The sequence below is a fragment of the Myotis lucifugus genome, unplaced genomic scaffold (assembly GCF_000147115.1).
Source record: "Myotis lucifugus unplaced genomic scaffold, Myoluc2.0 scaffold_67, whole genome shotgun sequence".
NCBI classification, from domain to species: Eukaryota; Metazoa; Chordata; class Mammalia; order Chiroptera; family Vespertilionidae; genus Myotis; species Myotis lucifugus.
This window is the reverse complement of record NW_005871115.1, coordinates 2,347,561-2,359,727: the sequence shown is the minus strand read 5'-3', so window position 1 is coordinate 2,359,727 and position 12,167 is coordinate 2,347,561. Positions and strand designations below refer to the sequence as shown.

Sequence of the window (12,167 nt, the reverse complement as noted above, 5' to 3'; positions counted from 1 at the left end):
CCATGGAACTGAATTCTGGCTTTGAGATAGTAAAGGTAAATATTTGTGGGAGTTTTCTGAAAATTGCTTAAAGAGAAGTGACTTACCTGGAAATTCAATATGCCCTTCCACCTTTCCTCTTAACCTTTAGCCTGAAAATCAGTGGTGAGAGCTGGACCACCAACAGCCATATTGGAATATAAGGTGATTCTGAGGGTAGATATCCAGGTGCTGGGATGATATAGGAGAAAATTGTGGAGCCACCATTTCATACGTTTTCTATGTGTGAGAAGGATAAGATTCTATCTTAAGTCATTGTTATTTTTGTGTTGTAGTTATTGTTAAGCAAGAATTCCAGTTGAGCCCAAACCAATACACAGAGAGTGTTTATATCAGATGGATCCATAGATCAACATCTTTCACTGGCAGCTATTAGTATGTATTGTTAAGGATAGTTAGAAATTTATTACTCTTAACATGGAATTATTCGTTAAACCCAAATGTGATTAGGTAATAATGCTCTTATTTCTCTTTAGTATGTGAATTTGGACAGAAACAGAGAAAGCTTATGCTTCCTAGGCAATATCCTTAAATAGTCAATTTATATAGTCATTCAGCAAATATTTTTTGACTAGCTTTTATGGATCAAATAAATTATTGGAACGCTTTGCTATTTAGTCAAGTCATATTCAATATCACACGAGTCACCTGTGAGTTTGGAGAAAGTAGAAAGAAAGAAAAATTGAATGGAATGAAAATAGTCTAAATATTTTTCCCAAATAGCTGTGTTCTTCTAAACATTTTTTTCCTGTGTTTAAAGACTATAATCATCTGCATTTTCTGTGAATATAAATATTAATATCAAGTATTAATGCTCAAATTACAGGGGTTTATAGATACCATTACAAAATTTCTCAGTAGCCCTGCCACAAAAGTTCCCAATCTTTTCTGGGAGTTCTGGGGTAAGGGTATCACATGCGCTTATGATCATTTTGTTCATATTAATCACCTACTGCCTGCTATGGTGCTTGCAAGGCTCTTAGGTAAACTGTCTCATCATTCTGCTGCATGTAAGGGTCTTCCAGGAGAACACTCCTCTCCTATAAAAATGCCAAATCCAAGTTCACTGTAGACTACAAATCACCATGCTACCAAAGGAGGCTACTTTCATGCTAAACCAGACCCTGTTGGAAATTGACTTTTTCTTTTTAGAAATGAGGATTGCATTTCTCTAGCAAACTCTGTCACTTTGATGTGCTACTGCTTATGCTCTGAGTATCATAAAGTCTCTAATGAAAACATTTCTATATGTTTTTTATAGCCCCTTAATACACATTCCTTTATTATGCTCTATCCCTTGTGTCTTCATTGGAGACACCTGGGATAAGAAATTTTATCTTAACAGTTCTTTATTTTCCCATGTGCGTCAACTCATGCTAATAGTTTGCAGGGAAGATTACTGTCTCGTTAGCTCATCAGACGTAACCAAACCAGACTTTGGGCTCAAATGGAAACCCTGCTACTCCAGGACTTAACTTGGACTCTAGATGGCTTTGATAAAATAGTTAGTTGAGAATGAAGCTGTAATTTCTTGATATTCTGTGTGTGTTTTGTATGTGCATGTATAAACATATATGTATCACCATATCCCATGTAATTTTTATTTCTTTCAGTTGCAAAAATAATATAAAAGAAATGCCACTGCTATCACATGTATTTTACTTATTCTACATTTATCTAGATATAAATATGAGTAATGTACTTATAATATTCCCTTAAGCCACTGTTTTTGTACATTCTGAAAACTTTCTACATAGAGTTTGTATATTTCTTGGATTTATTTAAACGGTGATCCAATATGTGTTTTTTTCCTTTTGCAATCTTCCCTTAGTAAATGTAGTTTCTGTTACTAAGAGTAAAGGAGATATGTATGGGTAGAGGAGATATGGAGAGACCAGTACTTTTGTAGATAAACACAATGTGAAAACAAGGAACTATTCTGTAATTATTGGCACAGAAATAATGACAAAGAAACAAAATTACTTCCCGAACCACATTTTATTATCTTACTACTTGCAAAGAACCCGTTTTGCCCTGTTTAATCAAATGCAAATCTTAATCCATCCTGAATTTAGAGCTGTAAAGTATGTTTATAAGAACCCCAGGACCCTTGATAGTAATAGTCCCCAGTCCTAAAATGATTATTTAGGTAGAAAGTGGTTAGAACAATTGAGAAACATTTTATCAGTTTAGAGAAAGAATATATATCACAACATCTGAGAAGCCACAGTGCAAAGTTTATTTAAGACTACCAATTGTAGTGGAAAGAAAATTCCAAAGCATGACATTCTAAGGCAATTTTTAGTAGCACCAGTGGTAGGATTGAAGTTAAATACAAGAAAAAAAATAGAAGGCATGCGTTTAATCTATAATCTTGTTGAAAGAAGAGTTCCAGCACAGTAGCTTTTTCCTTGTAAGACTAGCCAGATGTGGGCCTTTCTAATGGTATATGGAGCCACAGAAAGAGAGAATACAAATGCTGGGAGAGAACAGCAGATACAATAAGGTGTGTTAAAATCAAAAGGCAAATGGAGAATAGCTTTGAAGCTTCCCTAAGAAGATAAAAATCAGTTTAGTCATTAATTTAGCTTAATTACCATTCATTGTGAAGACACTGCTCTCTCATTATACAGGCTGCTCTGTAGCGGTATGCCCCAAGCCTCATCCCATGCTTTGGTTTGAGTGTTCCCAGTTTGCAAACTGTTTTTTTGGGGTGTGCATAACAAATTTTTACCAACTTCTCCTTCAGTGATTCATTGGTTTTACTTTGGCTATTTCTGAATCTTTGACAGGTTTGTTTTTAAGATGAAGAGAAACCTACATAGAGTGAAGGTGACTGGAACAAATTACAAAAGCTGTTTCCTCTTCAGTCGCTTATGCAGAAACTTCTAGTAAAGGAAAGGGGTAATGCATATATTAGCAATTCCCATGATCTGTTTCTCTGCCCTGGCATGATTCGTGGAGACTGCTTGGCCAGTGTAGTTAACTATTTGCTTTCTCATTAACCATGATATTTGATCTGCAATCCCTCCAGAATTCACTATAACAGGAAAACACTCAGAAATGTGGGAAGTTTTGCCCTAACTGGTTTGGCTCAGTGGGTAGAGCGTCAGCCTGTGGACTCAAGGGTCCCAGGTTCAATTCCGGTCAAGGGCATGCACCCTGGTTGCGGGCACATCACCAGTGGGGAGTGTGCAGGAGGCAGCTGATCTATGTTTCTCTCTCATGGATGTTTCTAACTCTCCATCCCTCTCCCATCCTCTCTGTAAAAAATCAATAAAATGTATTTAAAAAAGAAAGAAATGTAGGAACTTTTGTTTGGCATCATAGTCTACTCTACGTGAGGTCTCTACTTCATCTTCGAATTGGGTGACTGCGGCTCTTTTTTGATAGCCAACAAGAAGCAGTGCAACCTGGCTGCTGTCCTGGGTAGGAGAGTTTGGCAGCCCTGGGGAACTGAAATTCTTGGGCCTGGGACACGCCCAGGATAGAGCAGCAACACCCTCTCGGGCACTACTCCGTTGCTATGAAACAAAAGACTAGGAAGGTGAGCAAAGCAGGAAGTCCCGCCTTTTAGCCCCAGTTGGCTTGGGCTCCAGCTCCCAACGCTCACGCCCACCGGCCCACTCCCTATTGGTCAGCTCCCTAGCGCCTTGAATCTTTTCCATTTCCTTTCCCTTTTCCACTTTTGTTCCCGGGTGGGACCAGTCTACCCATTTCCCTCGGAGTCCCCTTTCATTTGGGCCGGGCGGCCAGCGGTCCTTCCTTTGGGGCCATTGTGTACCGTGGAAGACGTGGACCGGGTGGCGGGGAGAGGACAGGCACCTCCCGCCCATTGGCGCCGCGCGCTGTCTGGCAGCGCACCGGCCGACGGGATTGGTCCAGCCCGCAGCGGCCCCGCCCCCGGCCCCGCCCCGCGCCCCGTCTCAGTGTGTGTAGGGTACAGGGGTGGAGTGTCCAGCGAGTGGTCTCCTCCTCCCGCTAGTGCCGCGGCGGCGTCCCGCGGCCTCCCGAGTCGGGCGGGAGGACCGAGCGGGTGTGGATTGGTCTTGACGGTAATTGTTGCGTCTCCCCGTCTCGTTGGCTGCCGTTCCGGGTGGCTCCTTCCTCGCGAGCTGGGGTTTACGCCGGTGTTGCCAGCCCGGGCTGCCCACGCTCCGTGGGCTCGCGCGTGTCGAGTCGGACTCGTGCACACGCGTGTCTCGGGACAGAGACGGCGCCGAGAGGCCAGGCGGGAAGGGGGCCGCCGGGGAGGCTCGGCGTTTCTTTCTGTCCCGGGGGCCCGGGGGCAGCCAGGCGCGCGCCCCTGAGGAAGAGGGGGCAGCCCTAGTCCCAGCTGTCGCCGCCGCCGCCGGCGCAGCCTGAAGAGGGTATTTAAAGCCCGGAACGCGGGCCGGGCCCGGGAGGAGGAAGAGGAGGGAGGAAAGCCGACAGGCGGCTGGGATTGCGGGCGACCGGGGAGGTGCGTGCACTGGGGAGCCCGCTCCCGAGCGCCCTGGACGGATGGGGCTGCGGGCGCTGGAGGCGCGAGGGGCGACTTTGTCCCTTCTCCGTCCGCCCTCCTCTCCTGGCCAAGGTCCGGCAGTGACAGGCGAGGACGCTGAGCAGGGACGGGGGCACAGGCGCCCCGAAACAAAGCTTTGTACACCCCCACCCCCCTTGGGTGAGAGGAGAGGCAAGGAGCGAAAGAAGTGAACTCTTTCTTTCTGTGGCCGCTCTTGTCAGTTTCTCACCCTCTCTTTGAAAATGGATTTTTTTGTTGTTTGTTTCTTGTTCTTTTTGGGGGGAGGGGTTGGGGGGAGAGGGTCTTAACTTGGGGTGAACTGCTAGCTGCGTAGGTTTAAAGAATCGTGTGTTCGCTTACCCTTGTTCAGGTGTCAGTAATTGGTGGTTTTTAACGGGGAATATCCAAGTTCGGAGCCTTTGTTGACAACAGACATGCGTGCCCCTTATGCTTCTGTAGAAAAATCTTTACGTTTATGTAACTTGGTAAAAGCTGAGTGAAAGGGCGGTTTTGGAGTAAGGCTCTCACACATGTTTCCAGGGGCTTCAGTTCTAGTATTTTGAGTTGGAATTGAGGCAGAGGTGGGGAGAACATTATGTTCTCCACTAGTTGGAGGAAACCCCTGTAAGTTTTTTTGTTGTTATGACTTGGGTATTAATCAAGCCTTCCCTACTTGAAATGTGAGAAGGATGCATTTTTAACCCGTAGTGTTCCAAATGCAAATCCAAGCTCTAGGCTCCTAAAACGGTGGTGTGTAGAAATTGAGAGTGCAAATTCACACACTTTTGAAAAGTTGCATCTGGGACCCTGGATTTTGTTCTCATTGATGTAGGAAGGTATAGTGGGTGCAAGTTTAACCAGGCCAGTTTTCTTTTGGGTATTTTTATGACCAACTAACTTTTATTTTTTTTTTTTAATTTCCTCTCGAAGAACTGAGATTCCAGATGGCGAATTCTATGAATGGCAGAAACCCTGGTGGTCGTGGAGGAAACCCCCGAAAAGGACGCATTTTGGGCATTATTGATGCTATTCAGGATGCAGTTGGACCCCCTAAGCAAGCAGCAGCAGATCGCAGAACTGTGGAGAAAACTTGGAAACTCATGGACAAAGTGGTAAGTTCTGTCTGACTGTGCCTGTACTTAGACCTAGTCACCCTGGATATGGTTTCTTCAGTTTTATTTATACTGGTAATTAATAATAATTATTGTTATGGCAACAATCTTTTCATTTGGATTGGCTCTTTTAGTTTATTTAACATCCACTCTGTGTTTTGAATCCATCCAGTCCGTGTTTGGATTCAGAGCAGAGACTTTTTCCCCCCTTTTGTCCTACTCTTCAAGGTTCAAAGTTCCTCTATATGACTCAGATATGCAAAGTTTGTACTGTTGGTTGCTCTTTGTTAGATGCATGGCCATAGAATACTTTGGAAGTGTTTGTTCTATCCAATGTGAAGTTGTGTTGCTATTAATTAGATAACAAAAGAGTGCAAACAGGTAATTTAAGAAGTCTTTGATGGACCATTCATGTCAATCACAATGTGTGATGCTGAGAATATTTACAGGGGAAAAAGATTAGTCTTTAAGTGAGGAAGCAGTATTTGAGAGAATTTCCATTTTCATCTTTGAGAAATCATCTTCATTAAGAAACTTTTTTTGTTGTTAATGGTAAAGTTATAGTTTCTTTCATCTATTCCATTTTGAAACAGGAAACCTTTTGATTGCACATTGTTTATCGTGAAAGGAAAATTTATGATGGAGGTGTGGGGCTGAGTATCAGAAACCACTGTGGTTTCTGCATGTTGCTTTCAGAACTACAATTTCACAAGAAGAAATGAAGCAGATGTCAGATCCAGAATTAATAGTTCTTGCTTTTGAAGCAACAGTACTGTCCCCTCTTGTGTTGGTAAATGTTTTTAGCACCTTATGGTTTTATCTCATAGATATTTGGGGCTAATTCTAAACTTACTTGACTCAGGGTTCTTGATAACTTAATTATTGCGGAAATGGAGGTTTAAAAAGTATTATTTTGCAGGGATATGCCAAAGCCTTCATGAAATCAAATGGTATCAGTCACCTTTACTTTGGTTTGTAACTGTGTGCAAATATTTGCCACAAAAAGCCACTGTCAGTGGTATTAGCAAATACAGGACCGTGATAAGATTTACTTAATTTTCATTTGTCCTTATGGAAAATACAGATGGTTAGATGAATGATAGGCCTGTCATTCTGTGGCTGGTGGTGCTAACTGCAGAGCCAGAATATTTTTGCCAGATAAATACCTTAGTTTTGGGCTTCAGTGTGACCTACTTAAGCTTCTGCCAATTTATTCAAATTGTGATACTAAAGTGCTCCAGACAGAATGACGTCATAGTGTCAGAACTGCAACTTGCTGCTGAGGTCAGGTTTTGATTTTTAGCATTGGATACTTAAGAATGAGGAGGAGTATGCAGTTGGAAAAATTGCATGTATTTGGCAGGCACAATACTAGCTGTCTTTCCTTTTCTAAAATGTGTGCAATTCATAGTGGACCCATGCCAGAGGAAGTTGCAGCCTCAAACCATTGCCCAGCCTCCTTACCCTTGGGCTGTGAGCACTGAAGGGGGCTGTACAGTAAAAAAAAAAAAAAAAAAAAAGTGTGTGCAATTGAAGGTCACTCACTGCTGAAATCATTATTTGGGTATAAGAGAAGGAATGCAAGGTTTTCCTCTAACTTATCTGTTACATGAGTGGACAAAAAACGGGTCAGATTCTGCCAGGGAGCTGTTCCTCCCACTCCACCCCCTTCTTTGAGTGGTCAGAATTTGTACAGAACATCACATGAACACGATTTATGTAAGGAAGTGGTGAGCTATAGTTAATATAAAGTTATTCTTTTTGAAACATTAAAAAATATGTCCATAATTTTGGTCTGTAACTGATGGTTAACGTACGTTTTATCTACTTTTACTTATTTCACCATGGGTTATGGTAAAATAGATGGATATTTAATAGTTAAGCTTCTGCCATCGTTTATTTTATTAACCCTTTTGTGGATTTGGGTTTAGCCTCTTCATTTGAGAAACTTGACTTGCAAGGAAATTGATTATCTTAATTCTCTACTTAGTGGAATGTGGGTGTGGGTGTTAGCAAAGGTGCACTGTATGGTTTTTACCTCATTTGTCTTCATTGTTTGTCAGTGATGAAAATTGTTCTGTGGGCTTTGTGGAAGGAAACTACATAAATCATTATAAAAGAGTTCAGTATGTTTGTTACTATTCTATTACACATTAATAAAGAGGAATTGATCATTACTAATTGAAAATATATTTTATTTAATTGTGTAGTGTAGAAGCAATCCTTAACAAGCAATCTTTCTTTGTCAGTGGTGAAGGAAGTAGTTCAGATTCTCAACATTGTCCCAGTAATTATATCAGGAACTTTATTATTAATCCAAAAGTTAATCCCTTGACACATCACCTAACTGTTTTGTAAAGTAATTGCGATAGTATGAATTTAGCTTCTGAATAACAGAAAATCATAATTTCAGGTTAACTGGTGGTTATGTAAAGGGTAGGGTTAAGAGTTTAGTTAGTTACAGGGGATATGAAGCAGTCCAGTAAGTGTGTTGTTTCCCCAACTTCTAGAATTTAAAACAGTCACCTGAGATTCCAGTTCTAATCGTTATGTTTTCAGAAGGAAGTCTTTCTATGCAAGGTCACTGAGAGTAGAAGAGAGTAATCATTCAGTTGTGTTCCTTATAAGATGCAAAGTGTTTTGTAACAAAACTTCAGTTGCATAGAATTAGCATAGTACATTTACTGAGGAAAAGAATAGTAGCATATCCCAAAGCGTCTCATGTTTTCTGACCTTAGTTCTGTGAGTTAGTGTAACTCAGTAGCTGATGCCAAACTCTTTCAAGTCAGTTCATTTCTATTTGGTACAGTGATAGGACTATTACTCATGAGTACACATTGGAACTCAAATACACTTGAAATGTAGAGTTCGTTCCAAAGCTCTTGCAGAGATGGGTTTCTTTTAAGCATTGTATAATAAACATTTATTGAGAGCCTACTATGCCCCTACTAAGTGCTTATTACTGGGGATGCAAAGTTAGATAAGATACAACTCTACCCCTAACCTGTCAGGGAATTCAGAGACCAGCAGCAGAGCCATGCATAAAAATGCATAATTGTCATTTAGTATGGAAAGGGCTGTGATGCAGACTTTTACAAAATACAGTGGCAACAAAGAAGAGAACTGCCCCCTTATTTTCTGGCCACTGTTGAGATAGTTGTCTGTCTGGATTCTGCTGGCCACTGCCTTTAGGAACAGCATTATGGTACTCTTGCTAGAAGTGCTGAGGTGAGGGTAAGGAAATGATTGCTAATCAGTATGGTAGGAATGATAATTTATTAATGTGAGGTTCCTGAACATGATTTTCATAAGCATCTTAGCCAGGTGATGAAAAATGGAGGAAACAATTTTCTATCTAATAGATACTAAATGTACTGAGCATGTGTGTGTGGCAGTTCAGGAAATTATAAAGTAATTAATTGATGGCAGAGAGCAAAGCACGTTGAGTGCCTTCGTGCATTTTGTCTCACTGTCCTTGTCACTTATTTTAAATTACATTACTGAAAGAGTTTTAAAAGTCTTTAAAAAGTGATGCCAAACAGCCTTTTGCGCCTTTTATCTTTAGTACATTTAGCACATTTGTCTTCAAGCTTGGAATATAATTCATTCTTTATCTCTATAATTTCATTGTGTCCATAATATATTTTAAAGTTTGTTAATCAAAGAAGCTTGGATTATATACAACTATTTGTTGGGTTTGAGAATACCATCTTCCTTGGCATATAGCCCTTGGGACAGGAAGTACCATATATTTAAATAATTCTTTACATATTTTATTTTCCTTAGGGAAATTGTTCTGTGTTAGCAGAATCATGGGCCCGAGTAGGCCTACATAGATCAGCGGTTCTCAACCTGTGGGTCGCGACCCCTTTGGGGTCGAACGACCTTTTCACAGGGGTCGCCTAAGACCATCGGAAAACACATATATAATTACATATTGTTTACAGTAGCAAAATTACAGTTATGAAGTAGCAACGAAAATAATTTTATGGTTGGGGGTCACCACAACATGAGGAACTGTATTAAGGGGTTGCGGCATTAGGAAGGTTGAGACCCACTCACGTAGATGATAACACAGTAATCGTGTGGGCAATTTTGTTTAGTACTGAGTTAGGTTTTGAATTTGTCTTAAGTGATCGCACAGTTTGCTACCTGTCACTTTTATTGTGTTTATTTATTTAAAAATATTTTTATTGAATTTATTGGGGTGACATTGGTTAATAAAATTGTATAGTTTTCAGGTGTATAATTCTACAGTACATCATCTGTGTATTGTATTGTGTGTTCACCATCCAAAGTCAAGTCTCCTTCAGTTACAATTTATTTCCCCTTTACCCTCTTCTACTTCCTCCTCCCCCCTTTCCCTCTGGTAATCACCATACTGTTATCTGTGTACATGACTTTTGTTTGCTTTTTTTTCTTCTTAATCTTCATCTTTTCCACCCAGCTACCCCAAACTCCCTTTCCTCTGACAGCTGTCAATCTGTTCTCTATGTCTGTGAGTCTGTTTCTATTTTGTTCATTATGTTCCACATATAAGTGAAATCATGGTATTTTTCTTTGGCTTATTTCACTTAGCATAATACTCTCCAGGTCTAGCCATGCTGTGCTACTTGTCACTTTTAGAAAAAGCTTTTTTTTTTAAAAATATATATTTTATTGATTTTTTATAGAGAGGAATAGAGAGTTAGGAACATCGATGAGAGAGAAACATCAATCAGCTGCCTCTTGCACACCCCCCACTGGGGATGTGCCCGTAACCAAGGTACATGCCCTTGACTGGAATCGAACCTGGGACCCTTCAGTCCGCAGGCCGACGCTCTATCCACTGAGCCAAACTGGTTAGGGCTAGAAAAAGCTTTTGATAAAATAAAAGATTTAAAAGAATCCTCCCAAGAGTTACCTTGGCTTATCCTTGTGATATAGGGCATATATGTAGCAGAATCCTTAATCACTTAGTAATCTTTTAACTGGTATAAAATTTTAATCATTCAGATTTTGAATCAACTTCTTACTTTCCTTCAAAGTTGTTTTATATACTGTCTATTGATTTCCTCATTCATTTATCATATCCCAACTCTAGAGATAGAGATTTATAATTAATCATACCAGACTGTAAAATACAGTAAGTGCTGTAATATGGTATAAATAAAGTGCTGTGAGATACTATGTGGCAGAGGTGAACAGTTGGTGTGGAATGCAGCATGGTGGAGGTACTATCAAGCTATTAATTTGTACGCTTTGGGTTCCAGTGAGGTGGAGGGCATAGGTTGAAGAAATAATGGGTAAAGGGAGATTGAGGAGTGAGAGAAGGTGTGTTAGAGCAGTGGTTCTCAACCTTCTGGCCCTTTAAATACAGTTCCTCATGTTGTGACCCAACCATAAAATTATTTTTGTTGCTACTTCATAACTGTAATGTTGCTACTGTTATGAATCATATTGTAAATATCTGATATGCAGGATGGTCTTAGGCGACCCCTGTGAAAGGGTCGTTCGACCGCCAAAGGGGTCGCGACCCACAGGTTGAGAACTGCTGTGTTAGAGGAAGATGAGAGGCTTTTACAACTCTGTCAAGGAATTTGAACTTTGTTTATTAGACAAAGGAACCATTGAAGTCTTTGAGTAGAGAAAAAGTCAAGACTATAGTGAGATAGATTACTCTCTTGACTCTACAAAGGAAGATTAAAAGAAAATAAACTTAAAAGTAGTAATAATGATCAAGAGAAATTAAAACAGACTGGGCAAGATATAATGAAGGGCTTAGCTAGAGAATTGACAGTAGGTATGGCAAGTATTGGTTCAAATGTGGGAGGTATTTTGGAGGTAAAATCCACAGGTCCTGGTGACCCTTCAGATGTAGAGAATGAAAGAAAAAGTGAAGTGAAAGTGACTCTTGAGGTTTTCAGCCTAGTTGACTCTGAAGGCAGTGATGCCCTTAATGATATAAGGAACATAGGAAGAAAAAGAGGAAGCTTGGGAGTTGGTGCATGATAAATTTGTTTTTTACCATGTTGAGTTTGACATGCCAGAGTGAAATCCATTTTGAAGTCAGAAAAATTGAATGTGCAGTTCAAGAGAGAAGTTGAAACTAGAGAATATGTTTGGTAGACAAGCCTATAGAGCAGCGGTTTTCAACCGGTGGGTCGCGACCCCTTTGGCGGTCGAACGACCCTTTCACAGGGGTCGCCTAAGACCATCCTGCATATCAGATATTTACATTACGATTCATAACAGTAGAAACATTACAGTTATGAAGTAGCAGCGAAAATAATTTTATGGTTGGGTTACAACATGAGGAACTGTATTTAAAGGGCCAGAAGGTTGAGAACACTGCTATAGAGGTAGCATTTCAAGCTGTAGATCAGTAAGAGTTCAGCAAGGCAGAGTAAGTGAGAGTCAGAGAAAAAGTCAGAGATTGAAATTTTTGGCTGTATGTCAGGTTGTATCTGTAATTAGATGGCAATGATGGGAAAAGAATGTTTCAAAGAACAGTGATGAGAGAGGTGTGAAAA

General features: G+C 40.5%; 1 protein-coding gene and 1 pseudogene across 10 annotated transcripts in view; both read left to right on the top strand.

The window, feature by feature from the left end:
• The first annotated feature begins 3,954 nt into the window (after positions 1-3,954).
• The window catches only part of CBLB (Cbl proto-oncogene B), a 230,527-nt gene continuing 222,314 nt past the window's right edge, over positions 3,955-12,167 (top strand). For 3 of the 10 annotated variants that reach the window (XM_023754936.1, XM_023754932.1, XM_023754942.1), the window contains exons 1-2: positions 4,456-4,714; positions 5,474-5,655. In XM_023754936.1, coding sequence (XP_023610704.1) covers positions 4,543-4,714; positions 5,474-5,655 — 354 coding nt within the window. In that variant the 5' untranslated portion in view covers positions 4,456-4,542. Of the gene's footprint in view, positions 4,095-4,157; positions 4,410-4,455; positions 4,760-5,473; positions 5,656-12,167 lie in introns of those variants that run through there. The other 7 variants (XM_023754941.1, XM_023754935.1, XM_023754937.1 and 4 more) reach the window with 6 other exon arrangements.
• LOC111826313 lies at positions 7,004-7,155 on the top strand (annotated as a pseudogene).